Source organism: Myotis nattereri (genome assembly GCF_964212035.1).
Source record: "Myotis nattereri genome assembly, chromosome: X".
In the NCBI taxonomy this organism is placed as follows: Eukaryota; Metazoa; Chordata; class Mammalia; order Chiroptera; family Vespertilionidae; genus Myotis; species Myotis nattereri.
The window spans coordinates 79,141,938-79,154,955 of NC_138078.1; the positions used below are offsets into that span (position 1 = coordinate 79,141,938).

At 39.0% G+C, this 13,018-nt stretch overlaps 1 protein-coding gene across 1 annotated transcript; it reads right to left on the reverse strand.

The window, feature by feature from the left end:
* Nucleotides 1–7,658: 7,658 nt before the first annotated feature.
* On the reverse strand, nt 7,659–7,982 carry LOC308511727 (endogenous retrovirus group K member 104 Pro protein-like; the record flags this gene model as incomplete). Its single annotated transcript, XM_081081654.1, has 1 exon — nt 7,659–7,982. One exon carries the CDS (start codon nt 7,980–7,982, stop codon nt 7,659–7,661), a length of 324 nt encoding a protein of 107 aa, XP_080937780.1.
* Between the last annotated feature and the right edge of the window lie 5,036 nt (nt 7,983–13,018).

The following is a 13,018-nucleotide window of genomic DNA, read 5'->3' on the forward strand; positions in this document are numbered from 1 at the left end:
TGTAAAAGAATGTTAATTTGGGCAAAATAAAGTCAAGGTCCTTGCTAAGTTCTTTAGGTATCCCCAAACAAGTTCAACAGACAAATGTAGTTCATTGGTTATGTATGGGAGGAAAATTTTTCTCTACTCTCTTAGGTTCTCCAGATGGATCTGCAAAATAAACTGAGAACAGACAAATTAACAGGAGAAAAGACATACCAATGTATTTGATGTTAACAAATTTATGTGTAATGGGAAGTTCACAGAAAGAAGATAAACACCCCCAAAATGGTTAAGCATGGAGAATTTCATACCATTTAGACAGACAGGGTAAATTTAAAAGGAAGAGAGTTGGAAAAAAGAAAAGGGAATTTGAATTTCTAGGGACAACAAATTGTAGGAAGGAAAATATGTAGGTAACCAGTGGTAGATAAGGGCTAGTTAATAAGGTTTGTTTATTTAGACTCTTTTTTTGGTGCCATATCATCACTGGTATGAGAAGTTGGAGAGATATATTTGAAAGGGGTTTTAGGGATAAAATAGGCAGGATTAGGGAGATTTGGGAATAAAGAGGGTCCATGATGGAGGAAGGCATAGGTGAGGGCTTGGAGCTTCCAGAAGGCATACATTCACGAAAAAAAAAAAAAAAAAAAAAAAGTGCCACAGGATAAGACAGAGGAAGACATCTATTCACAGAAGATAGGGAAAAGCCACAGGGTATAGGGAGAAAAAGGAAACAAACTTTCACATATGATAGAGTAATGCTGACTGAAAGGGCGAGGGCTATGCCCTCCATCTTGCCTCGTACCCTCCATGTTGGGGCAGCTGCCATGTGCTCAGGAAAGTACCTTCTTCCTGGAAGCCCAGGCCTCTGCTGGCCACGCCCGGAGTCTTCTTAAACTAACCAATGACAATCAAAGGACATGCGCACCATAGAGATGACCACATCCTGTGTAACAAGACCCGACTTGCGCCTGGCCAATCCGCAGGGCCCACAGTCAGCTCCCCTCCCCTCACTCCACCCCCTATTAAAACCCTGTTTTTCCCACGGTGGTGACACTCTGCTTCCGGTGGCTGCGTCGGCCAGGAGGGGGAGGAGAGCTAGCTCAAATAAAGGACCCTCTGCTTTTGCATCGGACTAGCTGGATCCCTGGTGTGGTTTTCTTGGGGATCTTGAAATCTGGGCACAACACTGACAAATGGGAGAAAGAGGAAAACAGATTTTCACAGAATATAGATAATTTTACCACTGAAGGGAGAGAGACAGAGGGGAGCACCACATGGGGTTTGGGTTTTGAAACTGATATTTTGCAAAAAGAGTGATTGATAAGAAGGAAGTATGAAGAAACAAAGGACTAGAGCCTTTATAAACCTTAGAAAAAAAGAAGCTTAGTGGGTTACACCTTGGAACCCCCTCCATACGTGGGAGTCTGTATTTGCTTCCAATAAATAAATTTCCACCGTTTTCATCTACCACCTTTAATCCTTGGCTTCATTCTTTGAATTCATCTGGACAAGGACCCAAGAGAGAAATCACCCTTGCATCCAGCTCCGGTAAACAACTTGAATCAGTTCATAAGAGGAATTTCTGATCTTGTCTTCAGGTAGGTAGGGTTAAGGAAGAAAGTTCATCTCGTGCCTGCTTTTTGTCACTTGCCTTCAACTCAACATATTCCTTATGACAGACTGGCATATTTTGGGGTGTTATATTCTGATCTCCTACAGTTAGAAAGTGTAATTTGCTCCCTCTAGAACAGAAACCAACACCAAGAATATGAGTTGCTATCTTAGAGACTGCCACTATGTCAGGGAGGATGGTAGGGCATTTTAAAATTCCACTGAGCCCTCCTACCATGTTTCTATGATCTATCAGCATTCTCTTGGTTTCTATAAACATTTGTCTATCATCAGTGTTCCAATAAAGTGATTTCTGACATTTGAATCAGTAAATGCTCCTGGAGTTTCTTATTCTTTCATTTTCATGCAGGAACTCACTACTTTTTTTTTTTTCTCAAAAAGTTTATTTTAATAGATATTTGACTCTTAATTGACTTTTTTTCCTCTTAGCATTTTGAATGTTTAATCTTACCATATTAGAGTTTCTTCTGTTTCTAATGCAAAGACAGGTATGTGGACGAAAAGGGGCCACATGCTGACCTGACAAGCTCAGGAGAGGCCTACATGACAGTTTTGCAGACTCGGAGACCTAAAGTAACCACAAAGGAAGGTCTGAAATTAAACCTTAACTAAAAGCAGTTATGGTGGGCAGTTACGTCCTAAGCCGATATCTTCACTGATAAGGTCAACCTTTACCGTAACTGAGCCTATCTGTCTTTTTGCATCTATGATAACATGTCCTTGGCATGTCTGGGTAACTCGTGATTTCCCTGTATCTGAAGCCCCTGGGGCACAACCAGGTGTGCTGGGCCCAGGACAGATGCAGCAGATTCTTTCATTTGTCATGTTAATTGTTCCTGCACCCACCTAAGTATGTTTCCATCATTTTACTTTTTATCCTATCACAGAGGTTTCCCTTAAATCTGTCACCTATGAATTTCATGTATAAATACGGATGTAACCCTGCCATTCTCCAGAGCATTATCTCAATTCGTTGAGGTTCTGCTTCCTGGCATATGTCGACAGTTTGGCTCAAATAAACTCACAAAAATTCTTTACAGGTTTCAATGTATTTTTTACGTTAACAGGTATTAACTTCATTAGGGGCCCTTTGAATGTGATGGGTCCTTTTCCTCTTACTGATTTCAAGATTTCTTTGTTTTCCCTTTCAATATTTTTATTATGATTTACCTGGGTTTCGGGTCTCTTTGTTTTTTCTCCTTGGAATTTATTGTGATTATTGGTTGTGCATATTAATAATTTATATCACATTTTGGACATTTTAAAGCAATTATATCTTTTTAAAAATATATATGCATTTTTTACTGATTTTAGAGAGGAAGGGAGAGGGAGAGAGAAATAGAAACGGCAAGGATAAGAGAGAATCATAGATTGTATACCCCTTGCATGCCCCCCACTGGGAAATGAGCCAGCACCCCAGACATGGGAATCGAACATTAACCTTCTGGTTCATAGGTTGGCAATCAACCACTGAGCCATGCCATTGGCTGTTTTTTTTTTTTTTTTTTTTTTAGCTATTTCATTCTCCAATGTCCTTCTGTTATTCCAATTGTAAATATTATATAACACAATGTGCTACTGTTTTTTAATTTCCTCATGTTCTATTTATTTTTCTTCTTTTCTTTCTTTTTGATTCTTATTGACCTATCTTCAAATTTACCAATAACTGTCTCTTTATTCAGATCAAATGCACTGTTACCCACTAGTTGTTTTAAAATTTTGGTTATTGTACTTTTTAATTTTAGCCAGAATTTACATTTGATTTTTTAAAAAATGTGTTTATTAATGTTCTCCCTCTTTGAAGAGACATTGTTAACATACCTCCCTTTTCATATTTAAACATTGTTTTATTTCACTCTCAGAACATGTTTATAATAGCTGCTTTGAATTCTCAGTTTTGTAAGTTTGATATTATCTCAAAGAGAATTTCTGTTTCCTGCTTTCTACCCTCCCCCTGTAAGGGTGATAATATGTTTTTTCTATTTACATATGTCATGACTTTTTTTTTTTTTTAGTTAAAACTCTACATTTTAGATAATATAGTGTAGATACTCTGGATACTGATACTTCTTCCCCCTCCTGGGGTCTTGTTCTTATTTTTGTGTTTGTGCTTATTCATTTGTTTAGTAACTTGACAAAACTTGTTTTCCTGAAGTTTATTTTCCCACTTTGTGAAGTCTTTACTGTTGTTCCTCATGGGGCACAGCTTTCTGTACGTGTGCATTCATCCTAAGGAACAGTAAATTTTTTTCAGGGCTCTTTCTTCCTGTCGCCCCCACCCCACACCCCCACACCCCTGTGAAAAGCTATGGCCAGCGTGGCTTTTGGGTTCAAAGGCTTGGAGAAAGAACTGACATGCAAATTAAAACACAAGACAAGAAATATAAATTTGGAATTATGGGGGAAGCCAAGGAAAGCTTAGCTGTAGAAGCAAAATTTCAATGAATCTCCGTTCCCATCTGCTTTTATTACTAGAATACACAATTGCCTTTTAGGAATGCAAACAGACATATCAATGGTAATGTTTAGTAATCAGTAAGATTATCAGGTTGGGGGAGTTTGCTTTAAGCCATTGAGTCAGCAGTAGGCAATAAAATGCAAATATTCACCCTGTGAATATTAAAGAGCCCAATTCAGCCTTCTTACTGGACTTCTCACATTTATATTAATTACTGTTGATCTTGGTTCTCAGCATTTCCTCCTTTTTAATTTCTTAATAGATGTTGATATGTTGCTTGCAGAGCTTCGATTCTTTTAAGATTTTTATTCTGCATCTGCAGACTGAAATTAAACAAATAAGAATGAGACAGGCAATAGTGGTTATGCTAAAAAGCAAAAGTAATGAGATCCAGTGAAAAGGAGTAAACTCTTTAAAAAATATATATATATATATATATATATATATATATATATATATATATATATTATTGATTTTTTACAGAGAGGAAGGGAGAGGGATAGAGAGTTAGAAACATCGATGAGAGAGAAACATTGATCAGCTGCCTCCTGCACACCCCCCACTGGGGATGTGCCCGCAACCAAGGTACATGCCCTTGACCAGAATTGAACCTGGGACCCTTGAGTCGGCAGGCCGACGGTCTATCCACTGAGCCAAATCGGTCAGGGCGGGGGAGTAAACTCTTTCTTTAAATTGCTACATCTAAGGAATTATTTTGTAAGTTTGCCTGGGATAATTATACAATATGCTGCTGTAATTTCAAAATATTAAGTGTGGTGTTATTTTTACTTTAAGCATCAAGAAGAGTTTTCATTGAAGTTGTTTTAAACTATATTATTTTATTGGTGCAAATGCAGCAGCTGATTTCCATTGATTATTATTATACGCAGACCCATAGGGGCTTCAATCCATAAAAGAAAAAATTGTTCTTAAGTTTGCTGTTGGTGGGTGTCATTCATAAGACTTTTTACATAATGGCTTAGTGGGAGGAGGTCTTAGTAATGTTAAATTCTTTTTGCCTCTCCCAGAAGCAAGCAGTGATAGTAATTGTATTTAGGTTTTTGCTTCCCCCTCCTTTAGTGCTAGTCAGAAAAACCCCTCTTTAATTCTACCCACAGAGAAACAGTAGTTTGATACTGTGTCATATAAAAAAAGGAAGGTGGGTGGGGATACCCGTGTAATTATACTTTTCCCATACACTTACTATACTAGGCGGAGGATCACTCCACTGTAAGCAATTTTACCCAGGGAGGACTTCTCCATTATCCCTTGGTGAAATTACCACACAGCTGGTTATTGCCAACATGGCAAGAAGGACGTTTTCAGGTGTTCTTGGGTTTTTGGTCTCTTCACAAATTTGTTCAGCTTTCTAGACCTTCTTCTTTATTACTTCCCAAGTCATCTCTTGGTTGTTCATTGCCCTTTGTGTTTTTCTTTCACTTCTTATCTTCAGTGTGTTCCCTGGGGCTGCCGTTTGTGGCTGGGGTAGCCGATTGTCTCCAGCTGCATGGTGTAGCTCCAGTCCCAGGGTCCTTATTAATCTGGCTAGTTCCTCTCTCAGATCCATGTTGCAGTTTAATATTTCTTGCAGGAATTCACACAGGTTTGGAGAAATTTTCTGGAACTATACAAGCATACCCTCAACTGAATGTTAACAATGGATCGGGTCCCTTCCATAAACCAGATTCAGGATCTTTCCATTTAACTAGATGATTTTCCTTTGTTTTATTCTGACACCAGTGTAACTCCATGGGTGTCTTGCCATCAGCATCATAAGTGAAAAATTTTAAAGTAATTAAGGCTTGGTGCAGCCTACCCACAGGTGATTTCTCCATCATAATCCTCCCTTTTAGTTTCTAAAGTTGGGATTTTAGCCACTGATGTTGGCATTCAATAATGGCCTGTCCTGGGGAATTATATGGTACTTTTGTAAGGTGCTGAATTTTCCACTTTTTATAAAATTGCTAGAAATAACAGCTTGTGTAAGCAGGCCCATTACCAGTTTTAATAATTTTTGGAATTCCCATGATGGCAAAAGCAGTTAGGCAATGATTAATAACCTGTTTTTCCATTTCCTCTGTAGATGCAGTAGCCCAAAAGACTTTTGAAAAGGTGTCTACAGAGACATGCAATGCCCCAAGGCATCCAAAGGAAGTATAGTGTGTCCCATCCATTTGCCAGATATGGTCCCTTAGCAAACCTCTAGGGTTGACTCCTGTGTTAGGCCCTTGAGGTAGATGTAACATGCGAGTGGGACATTCTTTGATAATTTGTTTTGCTTGCTGTTGAGAGACTGAGAATTGTCTAGATAACATTTTTGCAGGCTGATGTAAAAGAGATTCTGAGGCCTATTCTAATAAAGCAACCAATTGATTAGCATATGTATTTCCTTTTGCCAATAGGCCAGGTAAATACATTGGGGTTCTTCTCCTCTAAGCTGTCTGCAGTGCTTTCTAATTTGAAATATCAATTGAAGCATAAGTTCTATATATGTAACTGCAGTTTTAGAGGATTGATGTCCTAGGTGGAACCATTCAATAATAGCAAGAGAGTTTTTATTTTGGAAGATGACTTCAGTGGGATTATTTGCAGTAAGATTAATCTGTCCCAATAAAGGCAATTCAGGCAGTACTCATGCCACTTGGACCAAGGAGATAGCCTGCTTAATTCTTTGTAATTTTTTTCTAGTTTCATCTATCAATACTTGGGATGAGGAAATATTAGAGTCACCTTTAAGTATATTAAATAAATTTGTCATTTCTCCTGTAGGTATTTTTAGATAAGGTCTTAATCAATTAATGTCCCCTAATAATTTTGAAAGTCACTTAAGGTTTTAAGGCAGTCTTTTCATATTTCTACTTTTGGAGGCGTAATATATTGGTTTTCAATTATGGTACCTAGATATTTAAAAGCTTTCTTTTTTACTTTTTCTGGAGCAATTTTTAAGCCCCATTTAGGAAGTTCTTTTTCTAATTGAGAAAACATTGCTAAAGTCTGTCCTCCTCGTGGACTCGCTAGGAGCAAGTCATCCATGTAATGGACAATATAATACTGGGAATATTTGTCCCTTAAAGGCTGAATAGCTTGAGCTACATATTTTTGACATAAAGTAGGGCTATTGGCCATTCCTTGAGGCAAAATTTTCCATTGATATATTTTCATAGGCTTTATATTATTAATAGATGGCACTGAAAAGACAAATCTTCATCGTGCGGTGCCAAGGGAATGGTGAAGAAACTATCCTTAAGATCTACTACTATAAGAGACCAATCTAGAGGGATTTCTGAAAGCACTGGGAGTCCAGGCTGTAAAGTTTCCATGCTATGCACAGTATCGTTAACTGCTCTAAGATCATGTAACAATCTCCATTTTCCTGCTGCCTTCTTAGGTATTGTAAATATAGGAGTATTCGAAGGACTATTGGAAGGTTTTATATGATAAGCCTTTACTTGTTCCTGTATTAATTCACGAATATGATTTAATTTCTTCTTGGTTAATTGCCATTAATCTACCCATATAGGCCTATGATTTTTCCATTGTATAAGCTCAGCATGGGGGTGAGGAGATTGAGCAGTGACCACTCTTAAAAAGGCTGATATTCTAATCCTTGTTTTTCTATGTTTCCTTTGGACTGAATGGATTCTTTAATCTTCTGATTATCTTTTTCTAAACCTTGACCAGCTTGATATCCCATCTGAGTTATTAACTGTTGTCCCTTGCCATTAATACAACCTTGTAAACCTTTTAAAACATTTTGGCCCCATAAGTTGACTGCAATTCCAGGGACTATATAAGGCTGAAACCATCCTTTTTGTCCTTCCTCATCTTGCCACCTTAACACTGCAGCACTGCGTTGTGTATTATTAGGAATTCCAACACCCATGATAGAACCTATAGCTTCTATCATGGACCAACTTGGAGGCCATAATTTTTTACTGATAACGCTAACAACTACTCCAGTGTCTAATAAACCTTTAAACAATTTTCCCTCTATTCTTAGGTTAATCATAGGACAGGTCTTGCTAATTTTCTGTATTCAATATATATTTGAGCTTCCAAATCCTTGTGTCCCTCTCTCTTATTTATAACTTCACCTTGCTGAATATAAGGTAAAAGCAAGAGCTGAGCAATTCCTTGTCCTGGAATAGTTTGCATAATATGTTTGCATTCTAAAATTACTTTGATTTCTCCCTCATATTCTAAATATATGACTCCAGAAAAAACAGTTAATCCTTTTAGTGTATTTTCAATCTTTCCTAGGACTAAACCTGACATTCCTGGTGGCACAAGTCCCCAAATTCCTGTAGGAACAATTTATCTAGCCATATTGGGGATCAGGAGGATTGTTATTGTGATATGAAGATTAAAGCCAGCATTTCTTTCTGGAGTGACTTGAAGGAGGGAGTCTACTGTGGTCCTGGCAGGGTGGAACTTCCCCTTATTTAATAACAGGGCTGTGGGGAGCCCCTCCGACCATTTCCCTGCAGCTGGCCATTTCCTATGTCTTGATTTAATGGCTGGCCATTTCTATGAAATTTAGATCTACACTGACTGGACCAATGATTCCCTTTCTGACATCTGGGACATAGATCTGCATTACCTGAGTTGGGAGGTGGAATGCTCACGCCTTCAACCTGAGCATCACCTTGTGTGCTTTGTGGTTGCTTACATTCTTTTTTAAAATGTCCTTGTTGTCCACAATTGTAGCAATTTTTATTTTTTGTTGTTATTGCGGCAGCTAATAAGCTTGCTTGAAAAAATGCCTGACCCCACATTCTGATATGTTCGAATCATTTCTGTAATGGTACTATTTTTTTAGAGGCATTAGACATTTCTTAAAATCAGCATTGGCATTTGCATAAGCTAATTGCTGAGTCAAAATGTCTCCTGCTGTCTCATGTTGAATCTGCCATCTCACTGCTTGAGTGAGGCGAGCCACAAAATCAGAGAATGACTCAGTGGGCCCCTGCATGCATTTAAAGGCTCCTTCAGGTTTCTCTTTTGCGGGTAAAGTCCACCAGGCTTTTCCTCCACGAAATCTAATTATTTCATATGCCTGATGGACGTATTGGAGCTGATTATGCACATCACTAAATTGTCCCTGTCCTGCAAGCATCTCAAAAGTTATGAGAACATTCTGTCTGAGATTTGAAGAAGCTTGTTCTTGACATTTCTCTAAGAATTCTCCCTTCCATAGCAAATAATTTCCTCCATCCAGCGTTGCATGGGCTAGAGAATACCAATCATAAGGAGCTAGGAATGCTTCAGAAATATTCGTTATAATTTCTCCAGTAAATGGAACTGTTGGGCCATTTTGAATCACACTATCATGCAAGGCCTTTATCATTTTAAAGTCAAATCTTTCATGCTGTCTTATTATTTGATTTTGGAATTGTGGATTAGCTACCTGTATAACAGAAAAAGCAAGTCTATCCTCCACTGTCATGTCTTTTAATCCTTTTCGGATGGGTTAGTTGATTCTATTAGTGGTGATTTAAATGTATCAGAATCAGGACATGAAGGCCATTCTTCCAATTTATCTTTCTGCTTCTCTTTAGGAGTGGAGGGTGCAAAGGGAAGAAGTCTTTCTTCTCTGAAAGGCTGTAGCAAATGCAATACCATTTTCCACAAGGATAAACAATTTGAAGGCAATTTTTCCCCCTGCTGCTGAGCTTCTTTCAAGTTCTGATCTATTTCCCAACATTTAATATTCAATGTACCCTCATCAGAAAACCATGGATTATATTCTATAATAATCTGTAGAAACTGTAAAAGAAAATCTTCTGACACTACAACTCCCTTATCCCTTAGCAAGCCAGAAGTCTACAGGAAAGTCTCTCCTCTTTCGACAAATTCTGCCCCATTATGATCTGGCTGAAACAAAAGAAATTACTCAAGCACTTATGGATCCACGGGCTTCTACAGCTGACAAGAGTTTTGCACGCAGTTTAATCTTCCACCACCAGGTCCAGTGATTTCTTTTTCTGCTCCGGCGAATTCTTTTTTTCCAAGTCCCTGTTCAGGTGCCAAATGTGAAAAGCCATGGCCAGCTTTTTTTCAGGGCTCTTTCTTCCTGTCTCTCCCCCCCCCCCCCCCCCCCCGACACACACCACTGTGAAAAGCTATGGCCAGCGTGGCCTTGGGTTCAAAGACTTGGAGAAAAAGCTGACATGCAAATTAAAACACAAGACAAGAAATATAAATTTGGAATTATGGGGGAAGCCAAGGAAAGCTTAGCTGTAGTAGCAAAGTTCCACTGAATCTCTGTTCCCATCTGCTTTTATTTACCAGAATACACAATTGCCTTTTAGGAATGCAAACAGACATATCAATGGTAATGTTTAGTAATCAGTAAGATTATCAGGTTGGGGGAGTTTGCTTTAGGCCATTGAGTCAGCAGTAGGTAATAAAATGCAAATATTCACCCTGTGAATATTAAAGAGCCCAATTCAGCCTTCTGACTGGACTTCTCGCATTTATATTAATTACTGTTGATCTTGGTTCTCAGCACCTTCCCCCCTTCATCCTTTTAAGCTATCCATTTCTGTTGGTATCATTCTGAACTCTTAACCTCCACTAAATAATAGCTAATTGTACTATTGTTTTCAATAATGCCCAGGAATAAACAGATTCAGTCTCATTCAATAAGATTTTGATCCCTTCATAAGGTTAGACTTTGAGACCAAACTTTGAAAGTTGCTCTGAACCCTGAATAGTTCTTTTTAGTTCTCTGTTGCTTTTGTTCTATTAATCTTCTAGCTGGTGTATAATTTAGCTATTATTCTCATGGAGCTACCAGCCTCCTCTTAATTTATTACTATGAAAACTACCATTGTTTTCTACAGTTCCTTTAAGTTTAAAATTCCCAACTCTTTTCCAAATAAAAGCAACGCCCTTAGAGAGCACTGTGCTCTTATGGACTCTTCACTGGGATAAACTCTCTTTGCCACCCCTCCACAACTTGGACAGGGGTGACTTACTTTCTATTCTCAGAGTGGCCCTCTTGCTATAAATCAGGGCAATGGAAAGTCATGGTAGGTTTCTGGTGTTCTCAATTTATCTAGCTTAGCATGGAACCTATTCCCTAAAAATAAATTTAGTGTGTTGAATTAGAGGTAAATCTATCATATGAGTGGAGGCTAGGTAGAGAAAAGAAACCTCAAAACTTTTAGCTACTCCTGCTTGGAAAAGAGGAATGACAGTTTTTGCCAACAACCTGGAAGGAGCTAAAATTTGGTCAACTTGTCTCTTCTGGACATATACTGTAACCTTAGCCTCCTTAGCCTAGGAGATGGGAGAACGGTAGTTATGCGTTTTAGTCTATATCCCTGCCCCAGCTCATAGTAGAGATTCCATCATAATGAACAGGGGATAGGAATGAGAAAGAAGCATGTCATGGCTCCAATAATAGACTCTCACTTTTCTTACCAATATTTAGTATGCTTTGTTAAATAAATATTGTTTATTTTTTGTATACTCTTGGGGCAATTTCCAGAGACAAATTGCCTTTAAAAATGTTTAGCAATTATGTTTGTTTCACTGGGAAGAAAGTGTGAAGGGTTCCTTATGCCACCATTCCAGAATTTTCTCCCAATTATCACTCAGTTTTTATTATGATTCATTTAATTATAATTTTATATTACCGTATACAATGAAAGGCTAACATGCAAATCAACTGGTCGCTATGATGCTCACTAACCCACAGGGGAAGCACTGCTCAGCCAGAAGCCAGGCTCAAGGCTGGCGAGTGCAGTGGCAGTGGCGGGAGCATCTCCCACCTCCTTGATAGTACTAAGGATGTCCAACTGTTGGCTTAGGCCCGTTCTCTGAGGGAAGTGGGCCTAAGCCATCAGTTGGACATCCCCTGAGGGCTCCAAATGCAAGAGGGTGCAGGCTGGACTGAAGGATCCCCCTGAGTGCACAAATTTCATGCACCGGGCCTCTAGTGGCTTAACAATTGGTTTGAAAAATTCCTGAAATTTTAACATCTGTTCTTGCTAGACAGTAAGAGCTGTCTCCAACACTGCCCTTAATTCAGCAAAGGGAGCATGTAAAGCACTATGTATCTTTTATATATAGGTATTATTATTTTTTCTATGTGAGTTAAGAAAGAACATTAATAGCAGTCATGAAATTATGTTGTGGTTATTAGTCCAAATATATGTATCTGTTATAATAAAGATAAGTCTTCTCATAAAATACCCCACTTACCCTCATTTTTTATAGATAAGTTTAATTTCAGATATTGATTATATGAAGTTTGAAAAATCAGGACACAACATCAGGAAAATTTTTCAAGATCATTTTTGAACAACCATTTTTAAGAGTTGATTGCTAAAGTATTTAAATAGATCTCAGAAATTATATATTTACTAGTGGCCTGGTGCATGAATTCATGCACATTGAAAGGAAATTAATTAGAAGGTGACTGGCTGGGCAGGACTGGGCAAGACAAGCTGGACATGCCCTGGAGCCAACCTCCCATGGTTTCTCCCCAGACGGCCGCAGCTGGGCTGGTGCCAGGGCTCAAAGGGCATCTGTGGAGTGAGGGAGAGAGTGGGGTCCCTCCAGCAGGTGGGGTCCCTTGGCCTGGCCTGTGGGAATTGGGCTGAAACCGGCTCGCCAACATCTCAGGGGTCCCAGACTGCAAGAGGTCACTCTGCAAAGTTGCTGTTGCACAGGGTGTGAAACACAAATGCAAGTGTGCAATAAACCATATTTGGGGTGATGGTGCCCCAGCACCAACATAACCCATGGCCAAAGGTGGAATTGCAAGGCTCTGTGAGGGATCAGGCTCCCTCCTCTCCAGTTTCAGGGTGCATCACCCGAGAACCACCACTTCCAAGTCACTGCAGCTTGGCAGCTCTTGTGTCCAACGTCTGACCCCTGGTAGTCAGTGCAAGTCATAGAGACCTATCGGAAAGGCGGAGGGACACTTAGCAT